Here is an 18,324-nt window from a genome sequence, read left to right on the forward strand (position 1 = left end):
ATTACTGTAGTACCCTAAATTCTCAAAGGCGTTTACAGACATACGTATAAAGACAATCTTTCTTTTTTTTCCACATATCTTTTGCTTTAGCTAGACAAGCAGAGAAGTAAATTGCGAAAAAAGAGACATTTAGATAAAGAAAAGTATGGAACCATGGTCATACAAGCTTTGATATGTAGCTTTGTGGTGATCATTTTTATGGTTTAAATATAGTCACATAAAGCACAAGTGGAAAGAGAAACTAATAAAGTATAGAGGGTATAAGGTAGCTCAAAGGGATAAACAACAAGGTGAAAGTAAATAGATAGGGAGATAATTATGTATTTATCTTTCTATGCAAATTACTTCTCTAAGAGCTTATGAGCGCACAATAAAGCAATATTGGAAATTTAAATGAAAACAAAAACAAAAAACATTTTCCATGTTTCTTCTAATCAGGTACTCCACCAAGTACGGGCACTGGGACTTTTCAGATCATATTGGAAGATGTCAATGACAATGCACCCTACATGTACCCAACCATAGCAAGGGTATGCGAAGACACAAAGGACCTCAACGTTATCATCATAGGAGCAAATGATCGTGACCTTCACCCAAATTCTGAACCTTTTAAATTTGAGCTAAACAAACAAACAACGCCTGATAAAGCCTGGAAAATTACTCCACTTAACAGTGAGTATAAAAAGTACAAGTATCCAACAGTAGAAAATAATTCATAATTCATAGTTCAGATACAGATTAGTAGCGACATGCTGTTTAAAATAGTGAATTGCTTAATATGACTACTAAATGCAATCAAGTTTCACAAACTGTGTTCCATTAAATACAGACATTGCACTTTGTGTTATTAGGGACCACAAAATGTATTTTCTCTGTGTAGGATTAAGGTGGCAACAGCTGGTGGTTCTATAATGCCAGAGGCATTGTTTGGTAGACAGTAGGATTCTTTGTCTGTGATTTTAAGAATCTGAAAATCTTACTTTACTATATTGTTAAAGCAATGAATAACAAATAGAAGTGACAACAAACAAACTAGAATAAGTAATAAAATAAGTAATACATAAGAATATGTATTGATTTTTTTAAGTTTTGAAAATGTATACAATTTTAACTAGTAAATCATGTAACTCAATTACTTAAGGTCACTTATACAACAATGAATACTGGAGGCATAGACCTTACCACTAACCAAATTGTTTTACTAGTTGTGTTATTGGACTTTGTAAATGAATTAGTTTAGCTAGAGTATTAGTAAATGCCTCTGCATCTCTCCAAAGGTAGAACCATTATTTTCTACAGTGAGTATTAGTGTGCAATGCTACTTGGAAAGTGGACTGACCTAGTACATAGAATCTCACTTAAACAAGAGATATAACCTGTCTGGTCACTCTTCAAACATATTAAGATATTTCAATGAGAATACTAGGGCAACACAACCAAGAAATATTTTAAAACAATTCTTTGACTCAAATGTTAGAGTTGATCTACTTTTACCACCCTTTCTGTAAAGAAATAGCTACAGAAATCAGTCCTAACTTGTTGCCCTCTATATTACTTGTTTTAATTAATTATTTTCAATGCATTCAAATGTGGCAATCACTTCAATGTCCTTAAACAAAAAATAAATAAAAAAAAAACAGTAACCCAGATTTGATAAACATAGGTTTATCAAATCTGGGTTACTGGTTTTTTTTTATTTTTATCATGGGGAAAAAAAACTCACAGCAACTTTCATTTGAGAAGTTGATAAATATTTGCTCCTGCCCTTGATCACATCCACAAAAGAGTACATGTAACATATACAAAAAAAAAACAAAAAACATTGAAATCAGCTAAAAGAAAAATAAAATATAAATAAAAATGAGACTTCCCCATTAGCTGTGAAATAGTCAGACACAACCACAAGATGACGTATTGCACTAGGCAATAGAGTCTTTATGAATTCCACATTCTAACTACCCCTATAGACTTTACCAGAAAGCCTATGTCCACCCCCTATCCCCTATCCAGTGATACTACTATACCATAATAAAACAGACATGCAAGATATTTATATTAATTACAAACGTTTACATAAATCGTTTTGGAAGCATATTTCCTATGTGTTGCAAAAGTTGTAGTTTATGTTGTTTTTCCATTTTGATAGTGGTTTACATTAAGTGTGAGAGATACAATGCATTGAAATCATGATACTCTGAATGAATGCTTAATGAATTTTGAATTTGATCTCACCTTCCAACAAATGCTCTTGGTAACTTAATGAGTTTATATGAGGCTAGACCGGTGAGTGCCTGTTGATTTTCAAAATCTAAACTATTTGAACAGTTGAAGTTGAACATTTCTACAGAGCACGTAGGTGTTTCTTACCATTTGTTTAAAAATAAATAATTCTAGACAAAAACTGATCAGAAGTTTTGAATCTGCTGTATAAATATGACTACTTTAGCGTCATTAATTCAGCATGCACATTATACAAAGTAGAATTCAAAGAAATACAAAATGATACAAGCTTTTTTATAATTTATAAATTGAAACTTAAAGAGAGTGAGCAGATGACTTTGTAAGATCTTTTATATATAATGCATGATTAATAAAACATCACTTTAACTTTTAATGCTTCATTTTTTTTCTATTCCCTTGCAATTAATATTTAGAGATAGGCCTTCTATAGTGTTGGTACCCTTGGTACTGAGGGACTATCGTGCATGATTGATATCATCAAAATAGTATGGAAAAGTATGATGTATACTATTACCTTCAAACATTTGAAATGTTAGACACGGTATTCAAATGTTGCATTAAATATTTGAAATATATAAACAATTTGTATTGTGTATTTAGCTCCGAAGCTCAAAAATAAGTATTAGTATCAAGTTCTTAGAAACTTTGCTTAAAAAATAAATCTGAGTATATTTGGACAGTGAGAGGGGTAGGATAAATGGCTAAAATTGTACACTTATCATGGTATAACGTAATGATTTTATAAGAAATATTAAAAGATAATTATACTATAGTTATAGTATACATGATATTAGCAATGAATCAGCAGTTTAAACAACAATAGATCAGCATCAAAGTTTGATATGGGAAATTCTAAATAAGGAGGCCCATTTATCAAGCTCCGAATGGAACTTGAGGGCCCGTGTTTCTGGCGAGTCTCCAGACTCGCCAGAAACAGCACTTATGAAGCACCGGTCTAAAGACCGCTGCTCCATAACCCTGTCCGCCTGCTCTGAGCAGGCGGACAGAGATTGCCGGAATTCAACCCCCTGCTGGCGGCCGAGTAGCTGCGAATCTGCAGTGGGCAGCGTTGCACCAGCAGCTCACAAGAGCTGCTGGTGCAATGCTGAATACGGAGAGCGTATTGCTCTCCGCATTCTGCGAGGTCTGTCGGACCTGATCCACACTGTCGGATCAGGTCCGACAGACATTTGATAAATATTTGATCAGGCCACACAATATTTGATCAGGCCATTACATGAGGTCCTTTGGGCCATAGGATTTACAATCTTTTAGAATCCAACAGATATCAACAATCTTCCATGGGAAGAACAGAATACATAATTTTGGGGAAAATGCTATGAAAATGCTATGTAAGATTGTTATGAAAGCAATACATCGCATAAAGATGTTTCTAGACAACATCAACAAAACACAGCTTTTACAAATGTTTAGCTGGTTCTTTAGTATTCTATGTGGCTTCTAAGTTCCACATACTTCCAATGGCACATGCATAAATATACAATTTATCATAAGTGTGTGATTTTGTACAAACACAATCCAACCATCAGTGGCTACTTGTAAAAGTGACATCCATGAAGTCAAAGTTATGCTTTCACATTTCAGATTGAACATGCAATTGTAAGAGACTTTTTAATTTACTTTTCTTATCACATTTGCTTTGCTCTCTTTGTCTCATCTGTTACAAAGCATAACTAGTTAGACTTATGAGCGCAATCAAGCATTTTTTGTTTTTACACTTGTATGTCTCTTTAAGATTACATTGTTGCCAACAATGACCAGATTACAAGTAAAGCGTGTGGGACATGGTAGCACTATCACTGGATACTAAAATTAACTCGCAAATTGACATCGCTTTAGCACACCCATTACTTTCAAAGGATATTGCAACCAAGCTAAATATTGCTGATATTACAAGTTGAAAGTTATAGTTTGTACTTGAGCAAAAGACCAAATAGTCATAGAGGAATTAGGGGACTTGAAATTTTATTTTTATTTCAAAACACATTAAAATAAAGTATTACACTCAGATATATACATTTTTAATTAATAAAAAAAAGATAATAATTATATTGATAAACCTTTTTTTTTTATCAATTTGAACATCATTTTTTTATATTACAAATGTATATAGCTGAGGTTTAAAAGGTTTAAAAAGGGATACGGTGATGTGTTTGACTAGAAAGGGCTCTAATGTATAAACCTTTTAAAACCTCAGATATATACATTTTTAATTAAAACAAAAGATAATATTTAGATTAATAAAAAATGATTTAAATGTCCTAATATGTTTGAAGATTGACCAGACAGGTTAAATTGGAATGTTAAAAATTAACAGTAAAAACACATTTAAAACATTTTTATAAAATATTAAAATTGATTAAATTTTTTTTTTTTTTTTTTTTAATTTTAGTTTTTTTGAGTGGAAAGATCTCCAAAGACTATATATATATACAAAAGTACATAGGGATTTGCACTCTCACCTCTTAAGGTGCCAGGGTGTCAGGAACAGCAATATCCAATTCCAAGTAATAGATCCGCACTCGCTGGACTTTTAAAAAACAATAGTTACTTTATTGTGTACAGTGACGTTTCAGGGAGCCAACTATCTGGGTCTGATGAAGGGGACATTTGACTCCCCGAAACATCACTGTACACAACAAACCATTGTTTTTTGAAAGTCCAGCGAGTGCGGATCTATTACTTGGAATTATATATATACATATAAACACATAAATAAATACACATATTTATATACACATATTTAGACTATATATATATATATATATATATATATATATATATATATATATATATATATATATATATGCCGAAGAATGTTCCAATTTCGGCCGAGGGCAGATATGCTCCAGAGTGCTCTGTTCTAATCAGAGCCTCGGGCGCCGCAACTGCCTCTGGGAACCTTACTATGGGTCACAGCCCGCACATCTTGAAATTCTCTGTCTGGGAAATTATCTATCTATCTATCAAATCTATCTATTTATTATAGATTCGATAGATAGATAGATAGATAGATAATTTCCTAGACAGAGAATTTCAAGACGTGCGGGCTGTGACCCATGGTAAGGTTCCCAGAGGCAGTTGCGGCGCCCGAGGCTCTGATTAGAACAGAGCACCCTGGAGCGTATCTGCCTTCGGCCGAAATCAGAACATTCTGTTCTTTATTTATTTTGTTAAACTCAAATATTATTTAACATCATGTTCTTTATTTATTTCGTTAAACTCAACTCTAACAATTAATGAAATTAACATAATGTCATTATTTAACATCATGTTCTTTATTTATTTTGTTAAACTCAACTATAACAATTAAAAAAATATAATACAAACAATCAAACGGTTTAAAATATTAGATCTAGGAAATTAATTTGCAGTTACAAATTGTGCCTGGAGCGTATCTGCCCTCGGCCGAAATCGGAACATTCTGTTCTTTATTTATTACTTTCTTCGTCTTCTTTTTCAATAAACAGTTTACATGAGAGAAACAAACTTTTCTAAAAAGCTAAAGTGCTTTTCTCTTGTTAAGTGTATCCAGTCCACGGATCATCCATTACTTGTGGGATATTCTCCTTCCCAACAGGAAGTTGCAAGAGGATCACCCACAGCAGAGCTGCTATATAGCTCCTCCCCTCACTGCCATATCCAGTCATTCTCTTGCAACTCTCAACAAAGATGGACGTAGTAAGAAGAGAGTGGTATATTATAGTTAGTTTTTTTAACTTCAATCAAAAGTTTGTTATTTTTAAATGGTACCAGAGTGTACTGTTTCATCTCAGGCAGCATTAGAAGAAGAATCTGCCTGTGATTTATATGATCTTAGCAGAAGTAACTAAGATCCACTGCCGTTCTCACATATTCTGAGGAGTGAGGTAACTTCAGAGGGGGAATGGCGTGCAGGTTTTCCTGCAATAAGGTATGTGCAGTTAACATATTTCTAGGGATGGAATTTGCTAGAAAAATGCTGCTGATACCGGATTAATGTAAGTTAAGCCTTAAATGCAGTGATAGCGACTGGTATCAGGCTTATTAACAGAGATACATACTCTTATAAAGGTGTAATATAAAACATTTGCTGGCATGTTAATCATTTTTATATATGTTTGGTGACAAAACTTATTGGGGCCTAGTTTTTTTCCACATGGCTGGCTTGATTTTTGCCTAGAAACAGTTTCCTGAGGCTTTCCACTGTTGTAGTATGAGTGGGAGGGGCCTATTTTAGCGCTTTTCTGCGCAGCTAGAATTACAGACTGAGACACTCTGCTTCCTTCTGCATGATACAGGACATCTCTGAAGGGCTCAAAAGGCTTTAAAGTCGTGTTTGAGGAGGGTAACAACCACAGTAGACTGTAGCAGTTGTTGTGACTGTGTTTAAAAAATGTTTTTGTCATTTATTATTCCATTTTTGGTATTAAGGGGTTAATCATCCATTTGCAAGTGGGTGCAATGCTCTGCTGACTTGTTACATACACTGTAAAAATGTTGTTAGTGTAACTGCCTTTTTTTACTGTTATTTCAAATTTTGGCAAAATGTGTTTCTCTTAAAGACACAGTAACGTTTTTTATATTGCTTGTTAACTTGCTTTAAAGTGTTTTCCAAGCTTGCTAGTCTCATTGCTAGTCTGTACAAACATGTCTGAAACAGAGGATACTTGTTCATTATGTTTAAAAGCCATGGTGGAGCCCCATAGGAGAATGTGTACTAAATGTATTGATTTCACCTTAAACAGTAAAGATCAGTCTTTATCTATAAAAGAATTGTCACCAGAGGGGTCTGTCGAGGGGGAAGTTATGCCGACTAACTCTCCCCATGTGTCGGACCCTTCGCCTCCCGCTCAAGGGACGCACGCTAATATGGCGCCAAGTACATCAGGGACTCCCATAGCGATTACTTTGCAAGACATGGCTGCAATCATGAATAATACCCTGTCAGAGGTATTATCCAGATTGCCTGAATTGAGAGGCAAGCGCGATAGCTCTAGGGTTAGATGAGATACAGAGCGCGTAGATGCTGTAAGAACCATGTCTGATACTGTGTCACAATATGCAGAACCTGAGGACGGAGAGCTTCAGTCTAAGGTGGAGGGAGCAGTTTCTACTTTAGCAAAGCGTACCACTATCCCGGTTGAGGACAGTTGTGCTTTTTCAGATCCAATGGATAAAAAATTAGAGGGTTACTTTAAGAAAATGTTTATTCAACAAGGTTTTATTTTACAGCCCCTTGCATGCATTGCGCCTGTCACTGCTGCGGCGGCATTCTGGTTTTAGGCCCTGGAAGAGGCCATCCATACAGCTCCATTGACTGAAATTGTTGACAAGCTTAGAACTCTTAAGCTAGCTAACTCATTTGTTTCTGATGCCATTGTTCATTTGACTAAACTAACGGCTAAGAATTCTGGATTCGCCATCCAGACGCGTAGGACGCTATGGCTCAAATCCTGGTCAGCTGATGTGACTTCAAAGTCTAAATTACTCAACATTCCTTTCAAGGGGCAGACCTTATTCGGGCCTGGTTTGAAAAAAAATATTGCTGATATTACTGGAGGTAAGGGTCATACCCTTCCTCAGGACAGGGCCAAATCAAAGGCCAAACAGTCTAATTTCCGTGCCTTTCGAAATTTCAAGGCAGGTGCAGCATCAACTTCCTCTGCTTCAAAACAAGAGGGAACTTTTGCTCAATCCAAGCAGGCCTGGAAACCTAACCAGTCCTGGAACAAGGGCAAGCAGGCCAGAAAGCCTGCTGCTGCCTCTAAGACAGCATGAAGGAGCGGCCCCCTATCCGACAACGGATCTAGTAGGGGGCAGACTCTCTCTCTTCGCCCAGGCGTGGGCAAGAGATGTTCAGGATCCCTGGGCATTGGAGATCATATCTCAGGGATATCTTCTGGACTTCAAAGCTTCTCCTCCACAAGGGAGATTTCACCTTTCAAGATTATCTGCAAACCAGATAAAGAAAGAGGTATTCCTAAGCTGTGTACAAGATCTCCTTGTAATAGGAGTGATCCATCCAGTTCCGCGGTCGGAACAAGGACAGGGGTTTTATTCAAATCTGTTTGTGGTTCCCAAAAAAGAGGGAACCTTCAGACCAATTTTGGATTTAAAGATCCTAAACAAATTCCTCAGAGTTCCGTCATTCAAGATGGAAACTATTCGAACCATTTTACCCATGATCCAAGAGGGTCAGTACATGACCACAGTGGACTTAAAGGATGCCTACCTTCACATTCCGATTCAGAAGAATCATCATCAGTTCCTGAGGTTTGCCTTTCTAGACAGGCATTACCAATTTGTAGCTCTTCCATTCAGGTTGGCTACAGCCCCAAGAATTTTTACAAAGGTTCTGGGCTCTCTTCTGGAGGTCCTAAGACCGCGAGGCATAGCGGTGGATCCTTACCTGGACGACATCCTGATACAGGCGTCAAGCTTTCAAATTGCCAAATCTCATACAGAGATAGTTCTCGCATTTCTGAGGTTGCATGGGTGGAAAGTGAACGAAGAAAAGAGTTCTCTATCTCCTCTCACAAGGGTTTCCTTCCTAGGGACTCTTATAGATTCTGTAGAAATGAAAATTTACCTGACGGAGTCCAGGTTATCAAAACTTCTAAATGCTTGCTGTGTTCTTCACTCCATTCCGCACCCCACGGTGGCTCAGTGCATGGAAGTAATCGGCTTAATGGTAGCGGCTATGGACATAGTGCCATTCACGCGCCTGCATCTCAGACCACTGCAATTATGCATGCTCAGTCAGTGGAATGGGGATTACACAGATTTGTCCCCTCTACTAAATCTGGATCAGGAAACCAGAAATTCTCTTCTCTGGGGGTTATCTCGGGCCCATCTGTCCAAGGGTATGACCTTTCACAGACCAGATTGGACAATTGTAACAACAGATGCCAGCCTTCTAGGTTGGGGTGCAGTCTGGAACTCCCTGAAGGCTCAGGGTTCATGGACTCAGTAGGAGAAACTCCTCCCAATAAATATTCTGGAGTTAAGAGCAATTTTTAATGCTCTTCTAGCTTGGCCTCAGTTATCAACACTGAGGTTCATCAGATTTCAGTCGGACAACATCACGACTGTGGCTTACATCAACCATCAAGGGGGAACCAGGAGTTCCCTAGCGATGTCAGAAGTCTCCAAGATAATTCACTGGGCAGAGACTCACTCTTGCCACCTGTCAGCGATCCATATCCCAGGTGTAGAGAACTGGGAGGCGGATTTTCTAAGTCGTCAGACTTTTCATCCGGGGGACTGGGAACTCCATCCGGAGGTGTTTGCTTAATTGGTTCTCCATTGGGGCAAACCAGAATTGGATCTCATGGCGTCTCACCAGAACGCCAAGCTTCCTTGTTACGGATCCAGGTCCAGGGACCCAGAAGCGGCACTGATAGATGCTCTAGCAGCGCCTTGGTTCTTCAACCTGGCTTATGTGTTTCCACCGTTTCCTCTGCTCCCTCGTCTGATTGCCAAGATCAAACAGGAGAGAGCATCGGTGATATTGATAGCGCCTGCGTGGCCACGCAGGACCTGGTATGCAGACCTAGTGGACATGTCATCCTTTCCACCATGGACTTTGCCTCTGAGACAAGACCTTCTAATACAAGGTCCTTTCAATGATCCGAATCTGCTTTCTCTGAGACTGACTGCATGGAGATTGAACGCTTAATCCTATCAAAGCGTGGCTTCTCCGAGTCAGGAATTGATACCTTAATACAGGCACAAAAGCCTGTCACCAGGAAAATTTACCACAAGATATGGCGTAAATATATTCATTGGTGTGAATCCAATAATTACTCTTGGAGTAGGGTTAGGATTCCTAGGATATTGTCCTTCCTCCAAGAGGGTTTGGACAAAGGACTATCAGCTAGTTCTTTAAAGGGACAGATTTCTGCTCTATCTATTCTTTTACACAAGCGTCTGGCAGAAGTTCCAGATGTTCAGGCATTTTGTCAGGCTTTAGTTAGAATTAAGCCTGTGTTTAAACCTGTTGCTCCTCCATGGAGCTTAAACTTGGTTCTTAAAGTTCTTCAAGGGGTTCCATTTGAACCCCTTCATTCTATTGATATCAAACTTCTATCATGAAAAGTTCTTGTTCTGATGGCTATTTCCTCGGCTCGAAGAGTCTCGGAGTTATCTGCCTTACATTGTGATTCTCCTTATCTGATCTTTCATTCAGATAAAGTTGTTCTGCGTACAAAACCTGGGTTTTTATCTAAGGTGGTTTCTAACAAGAATATCAATCAAGAGATTGTTGTTCCATCATTATGTCCTAATCCTTCTTCAAAGAAGGAACGTCTTTTGCATAATCTACACGTAGTCGGTGCCTTGAAGTTTTACTTACAGGCTACTAAAGAGTTTCGCCAAACAACTAACCTGTTTGTTGTATACTCAGGACAGAGGAGAGGTCAGAAGGCCTCGGCAACCTCTCTTTCTTTTTGGCTTCAGAGTATAATCCGTTTAGCCTATGAGACTGCTGGACAGCAGCCTCCTGAAAGGATTACAGCTCATTCTACTAGAGCTGTGGCTTCGACCTGGGCCTTTAAAAATGAGGCCTCTGTTGAACAGATTTGCAAGGCTGCAACTTGGTCTTCGCTTCATACTTTTTCCAAATTTTCCAAATGTGATACTTTTGCTTCTTCGGAGGCTGTTTTTGTTTAAGTTCCTGCCTTGTCCCTCCCATCATCCATGTACCTTAGCTTTGGTATTGGTATCCCACAAGTAATGGATGATCTGTGGACTGGATACACTTAACAAGAGAAAACATAATTTATGCTTACCTGATAAATTTATTTCTCTTGTAGTGTATCCAGTCCACGGCCCGCCCTGTCCTTTTAAGGCAGGTCTAAATTTTTAATTAAACTACAGTCAGCACTGCACCCTATGGTTTCTCCTTTCTCGGCTTGTTTCGGTCAAATGACTGGATATGTCAGTGAGGGGAGGAGCTATATAGCAGCTCTGCTGTGGGTGATCCTCTTGCAACTTCCTGTTGGGAAGGAGAATATCCCACAAGTAATGGATGATCCGTGGACTGGATACACTACAAGAGAAATAAATTTATCAGGTAAGCATAAATTATGGGGTTTTTTTGCACTTTAACTAGTGCCTAGTAGGTAATGTACAGATTATCTAGGAAATTTACAGATTACCTAGGTAATGTGAGAAATGAAACAATTTTTCTGCACTTTAACTGATCACCCTAGTTAATCTGCAGATTAGCTAGGTAATGTGCACATTTGGTAATGTTCACAACTGATTTCTGCACTTTAACTGTAACATATATATACCTTGTCATATACCATAAACATTTTAACCCTTAAAAAAGTGTTAATATTTATAGTAATCATTTTTATCAGACACTATATATTTGTGTAACACTTTATTTTAATGTATTTATGTAGTGTTTGGTGCACATTTACCCTTTACCTGAGTTCTTCAGTCTCGCTAACCTAATAAGCGCAAATTCAATTTTTGTGCTCAAGGGAACACATTTACTTTCAAATTGTAATTCGAGAAACTTGTATTCTAGCCCATTTTTTACATTTTCTTTACTCTGAAAGTTTATTTAGCTGTTAACACGTTTGAGCTGAAAATGACAAATGTTTCAGTTGCATTTCAGTTTTGAATAGAAGCATTTTTGTAATATACTGGCAAAATAAAAGCTATAGCTGTTTCAAAAGTGTATTTAAGTATGCACCGTACACCGTGCACCAGCATTTTAAACACAGCACTTGCTTAGCGAGCCTAAGGTGCTTTGTACTATCTGTTAATGATTCTATTTGTAAATTGCTAACATGATAAAAGCCCCTCTGTTGCTCTGAGCAGCTACATTATTTAAAATGCTGGTGTACAGAATATCTTGTTATGCTTCAAATGCACGTGCAGAGAAAAATGTTAACACAGTGATAACTTTTATTAAAAGCATATTTGGCGATACGTCTATTTTGCAAATAGTTTCTATTCAAAGATGCAATTCATTTAAGTGCATTTAAATTTTGATTGCAATGTTCTTTTGATGCAAATGTATCTCTCTAAAATGATTGGCAGGATATTCCGCTTTTACAGTTTCTATAATTTAAGAAGAACGTAACTGTCAACAAACAGTATCAAGGAGTTGTTTGCAATTTAGCACTATATTTGGTTTAAATGAGTGGTGTGGGACAAGGGAGTTGGTTGATCAAAAAGAAAATTAGTCCAAAAGATGCTGGACATTTAGCTCAAATTTCTTTAATTTTACTGTATATAGTAAAACGCTTTTACTCATGTCATGAATGTAAACATTTTATTATACCTGTGCACAATAAATAAAGGTACAAAAGTTATTAAATAAGTGTATTTAGTCCCAAAGTTAATTAATTACCTGCTTTGTTAATATGCTACCTTGGTCTTTGAAACTCTTTGAGAAACTCAATTTTATATTCTTAATTTCATTAGCTGAATCCTCTTTTCCTATTAATGCTGAAAGCATAAGATTTAGTGAACAGCTTTCATAGCTTGCACTTTGCAGGCTATTTAAATAGCTAAAAATAGAGGGCTAGATTAAAAATGGAGCGCCAAATATTGATTGTGTGCAAGCAATATTAGTGCTCCCCTTTGTAATACCAGCGCACGATAATGTATGCTAGTATTAAAAGTAAATCGCAATGCGAACGCAGGCCAGTGTTTGCATTGCTAAGAAGCATTGAGCTCACGAGCACACGCTTCCATAGACTCCCATGAGACTGCATCAGAACCTCGTGCAGTGAAGGGGGTAAGTAGCGCAGTGATGGGCAGCATTTTTTATTATATATGTATATGCTGCTATACATATATATGTATGTGTTAATATGTGTAAATACACATATTAACACAAAAATATATGTATATAAGCATATACATATATGTTTACACACAGATTCCATTGACCGCAATGTAAAGACACTTTTCAGTGCCTTTTTTTTTTTTCTAACATAAAAATGCTTTTTTTAAATAAAAATTATAATGCCCTCTATTTTGAGGGCATTTGGGAAACTTTTAAAAAATTGACCAGAGATCTGATCTCTGGTAATTTTCAGAGAGCTAATTGCTATTGCGAGCTCGCAGTAGTAATTACCAGCCACTTGTAATGGCTTTTTAATTATTGGGTGCGCAATAATTAAAGGGACAGTCAACACCAAATTTTTGCTGTTTTAAAAGATAGATAATCCCTTAATTACCCATTCCACAGTTTTGCATAACCAACACAGTTATAATTATACACTTTCTACCTCTGTAATTACCTTGTATCTAAGCCTCTGCAGACTGCCCCCTTATTTCAGTTCTTTTCACAGACTTGCATTTTAGCCAATTTGTGCTCAGTCCTCGGTAAATTCATGTGCATGAGCTCAATGTTATCTATATGAAACATATGAACTAATGCCCTCTAGTGGTGAAAAACTGTCAAAATGCATTTAGATTAGAGACGGCCTTCAAGGTCTAAGAAATTAGCATATGAACCTCCTAGGTTTAGTTTTCAACTAAGAATACCAAGAGAACAAAGCATAATTGGTGATAAATGTAAATTGGAAAGTTGTTTAAAATTACATGCCCTATTTAATTCATGAAAGTTTTTTTGGGACTTTACTGTCCCTTTAAGCGCTCCACTTGTAATCTAGCCCAGAGTTTGTCAATAAGCTGCAAAGCACAAAAAAGAGAAAAAAAAGAAAGAATATATATTTCATAATACTGGAAACGGAATATTATGTATTTAACCTTATTCTCCAGTATATATTAAAATACCATTTCTAATACTAGTGTCTTTTTCAAATAATGAGCTAGCCCCTTTACACAAACTGTCAGATTGTGAAACATTTTACTTGTGCTGGTGGGAGTATGTCACTTCTTTATCCTATTCTTAGATTTAAACTTAATTGTGGTAACGTTTGCAATATAGTTTTAAGAGATATATTAGAAGCATCTTTCAATAAAAAAAAAGAGAAAGAGGGTTTGTAAAGAAATGAAATCTGAACTTCCATTTTTTTAGAGCAGTGTCCTTCTCAGTAAAAGGTGAGGGTATATTTTGTAGGCTAGTGTTCCTTCCTCCTACAATTTCTGTACGCAGAATTGAAGCTACATTGACAGTTTCTAAGAGTTTAATATTGCCTATTGTATTCACTAAAATATGAGAGGTGAGAGGAAGGAAAAAGAAAGCCTTTATTACTAAAAAAATTTATAACTCTAAAGCTCCATATAAAATCTGGTCTTTCATTATGACTCTATACAACTGGCAGTTTTAGGTAGCAGTTGTGCCATGTGACTTTTTTTTTTATTCTTGTTTGTTCTTAATTTTTCTGTGACTTTTTGTTTATTCTTGTTTGTTCTTAATTTTTCTGTGATTTTTTTTTCTGCAGGTACCCATGCCCAGGTCAGTCTGCTTCATAATCTGAAGAAAGCCAATTACAACTTGCCGGTCTTGGTTACGGATTCTGGAAAACCGCCTTTGAATAATAGCACAGAACTAAAAATACAAGTGTGTTCATGCAAGAAAAACAAAATGGACTGCAGTTCAGCTGATGCGCCCCATGTCAGCGTGTTCCTATTTCTCTTCTTTTCCCTCTTCAGTTTGTGGTGTAAGTTTCTTCAGTAATATTACCTGCCATTTCAATTTAACTTAATTGATGCTCTCAATGTTGAATTAATCATATACAAAAGAAACACAGATATTTTTGTCTGCAAAGCATTTATTTACCAGTGTAGCACGTAAAAAATGGTAATGAGAATAGTGTTATAACAAGAGGTCATGTCAGTTAGAAAAAGTTAGAGGCAATTAGTTAGTAAGGAATTAAAACGTATGATGGTTTCATGAAGCTTTTTATGGTTTGATTACTCATTTTAATACAGGCTCTATAAAGATTAATTAATTAAAATGATTAAACATTAAAGTATTGTAATTGGCTAGTGGACATGTTGGACATTAGCTAGGACATGTTGTACATATTTGCCTTTTCGGTGTACTCAATAAGTGCTCTTTATACACACTTAAATCAACACACAAAAGTAATTCATGCCATTGATACAAAAAAAATGTACTGTAAAATGTTCTCCCCTTGAACGTGTTCCCAATGATCCATTTTATCTGTTAAGTGTATAAAATATTGTTTTCATTTAGTTTTTTTAACATTATCTTGTCATTTGAAATAACTGCTTTTACCTTTTGAAACTGCCACCTATACTGAAAATCTTCAATACTGCAGTATTGCCTATTGTAAAGTAATTTAACCAAGAGGCAGCAGAATAAAGCAGCTTCCCATTATGGGTGGCAGAGAGAGTTAATTCCACCTAACAGTGTTACTGTAGCATATTTAATACAATTAACATTTTAGCTGCTATCCTGAGTAAACTGTCATGCTTGTTGTTTATATATTAGCTGTCTTGCTTAGTGTGTGTGGTATGATGGGTTCAACGAAAATTGTATTTGAAATAAATATATTAATTAAATTAATTTTGTAAATGGAGCCAAGCCAGTGTGTATTGTGTCCATAATAAGGGCTCTCAATGAGAAAGGTGACTAATGAGCGGCAATTAAAAAAGGAAATACATGAAATTTACAACACAAAAGAAAAAGATAGATTATGAGTGAAAGTGATGAAAAATGGGACAGAAAGAGAGGGGATGAGAAAAAGAGTAAAGATACACAGAAAAGAGTAACTAAGGAGATAATAAAATAATGAAAGCATGTAATGAGTAATGAAGGAAAACATGGATATTAAAGAGAAATAAGGACTTATAGAGTGTTTAAGGGCCTGATGATATAAACCTCTCTACTTAGATGAGATGATATAAAATAATCCTCCAGCACTCTGAGATCCCTAGACATTTCCCATATTTACCCTGCATTTCTGTATGTAAAGGAGAGAAAGCACAGTGGAATATAGCACTGCATGCCATGATAGTTCTGCTGCATTTAAACTTTGTGCTTTGTATTTATATTACGTTACACTCTTCAGATTAAGTTGTGTTACATTTAAACTTTACACTTTATATTTTGTATTTTATTTTGCACACAATAGTGAATTTAGGGTTGTGATTTTACAAATTATGTTAATGTTTTGACAGTTTGATTGTAACTTAGGCTCATACTTTATATATGTATGTGTATTATTTTACAAATTACATTTCACTTTGTATTTCTTCTATTTAAAATAAAACTGAAAAACTGAAAGCTTCAGTTTTCCAGAGAGCTTAATGTATTTATATTCTCTGGATAAGCAAAGATTTTTTAGTTTGGAGAAAAATTATAGTTTTGATCTTACAGGGGCTGCACTCCATGAAATCCATAAGAAAAATGGCAGAACCTTGAAGTATCAGAGAGATGAGAGTTGTCTTCCATAGAATGTAATGAGGATCTCTGTTTGCAGCAAATACAAATTCAACTTAAATGTTTTCACTACAATTTAACTTGCTTTTGGCAATAGTTTAGTATATATTTATTTTTCTGTCAGTTAAATAAGTGTATTGTGAAATTTAAGTAATTTCACCTGCATATTGCTGGCAAAATAATTGATTGAGACCAGATTGTTACAAATGCTTTCATAATTTTAAATTACTTAATTGTAAGAGAGCTCCAGGCATACACTATGACTTTCCCTGTTCAGCCCAGTGAACCCTCCTGTCCCTTTCAATTTCTGAAGCTTTGTTTTATTTTACAATAGAGAAAATCCAAAGTTCAATTTAATTTGTAATTTATAAAAGCTACTCAGAAATATACAAAATATGACCCTAATTTGTTAAATTAACACAGAAACTTTCAAAGCATAATCAGAATTTGTAAAATCCCTGTTAATACTAAGGCCCCTATTTAAAGAAAGTCTGGCGGACCTGATCTGAAAGTGCGGATCAGGTCCGCCAGACCTCGCTGAATACGGCGAGCAATACACTCGCCGTATTCAGCATTGCACCAGCAGCTCACAAGAGCTGCTGGTGCAACGCCTCCCCCTGCAGATTCGTGGCCAATGGGCCGCCAACAAGGGGGTGTCAGAGCAGGCGGATAGGTTATGGAGCAGTGGTCTTTGTGACCGCTGCTTCATAACTGCTGTTTCTGTTGAGCCTGCAGGCTCGCCAGAAACACGGGGCATCAAGCTCCATACGGAGCTTGATAAATATGCCCCTAAATCTAAATGTATTTATTATAAAATAGAAATGTAATAATACTGAAAGAACCCAATCTGATGTGTAAAGTAATATAAAATACAAACCACAAAATGTGTGTAACAAAAACTTTCAGATTCTGCAGTGCTATATTGCACTGGGCTTGTCTCTCATCCACATACTGTACATTCACATACAAATGTAGAGAACATCCTTTAAAAATGTCAGCAAAATTTGACTGTCTAGAAACTTGTGAGAGATCCCACAGTGCTGGAGGGTACTGCCCTTTTTCTTTTAGCATTTAGTGAGTTCAGCCCCTGTGATGTCTGCACTAAAATTTCTCTCCAAGCAGGAGAATCTTTTACCAACAGGTCCTAAGATTAAGTTTCATAATTAGGGCGACCTTAGTCTATAAAAACTCTGTAAAATACTTTTATTTATCAGCATAAAACATCAAGATAAATGTGTAATTTGCTAATTTAAGAACACAGAATAATATAATACAAATAAGAACAAAGAATGCGAACAACATTAACACTGTGCACAATAAAGAATATAGCGATAAACTAGAAAAAAATAGAGGGTATTGATCTTTGCAGTACATCACTTAATAATCAATAATAAATGTCCACAACAGATACGTGTTTGGAGAACTTGTGAAGTGATGTTAAAAAATAGATATTACAATAGAAATTATGATATAACATAACTCTAAGTAGTACAACATTATATTAAACACTCCTGGTCTCCGCAATCACTTGAGGCTTGTAGTTCTGTTAAGTAATTTATTAATATACTCATAAAATTAATAAAAGAACAACATCAAACAAAAGACTTAAAGGGACAGTCTACACCAGAATTGTTATTGTTTAAAAAGATAGACAACACCTTTACTACCCATTCCCCAGCTTTGCACAACCTACATTGTTAGATTAAAATACTTTATAACCTTTAAACCTCTAAATT

General features: G+C 36.1%; 1 protein-coding gene across 1 annotated transcript in view; it reads left to right on the forward strand.

The window, feature by feature from the left end:
• Positions 1–18,324, forward strand: part of CDH13 (cadherin 13) — a 1,791,933-nt gene that overhangs the window by 1,617,503 nt on the left and 156,106 nt on the right. The window contains exons 12-13 of the mRNA XM_053700758.1: positions 439–672; positions 14,622–14,840. Of these exons, the coding sequence (XP_053556733.1) occupies positions 439–672; positions 14,622–14,840 (453 nt within the window). The remainder of the gene's footprint in view (positions 1–438; positions 673–14,621; positions 14,841–18,324) is intronic.

Source organism: Bombina bombina, chromosome 1, assembly GCF_027579735.1.
Source record: "Bombina bombina isolate aBomBom1 chromosome 1, aBomBom1.pri, whole genome shotgun sequence".
Lineage (NCBI taxonomy): Eukaryota > Metazoa > Chordata > Amphibia > Anura > Bombinatoridae > Bombina > Bombina bombina.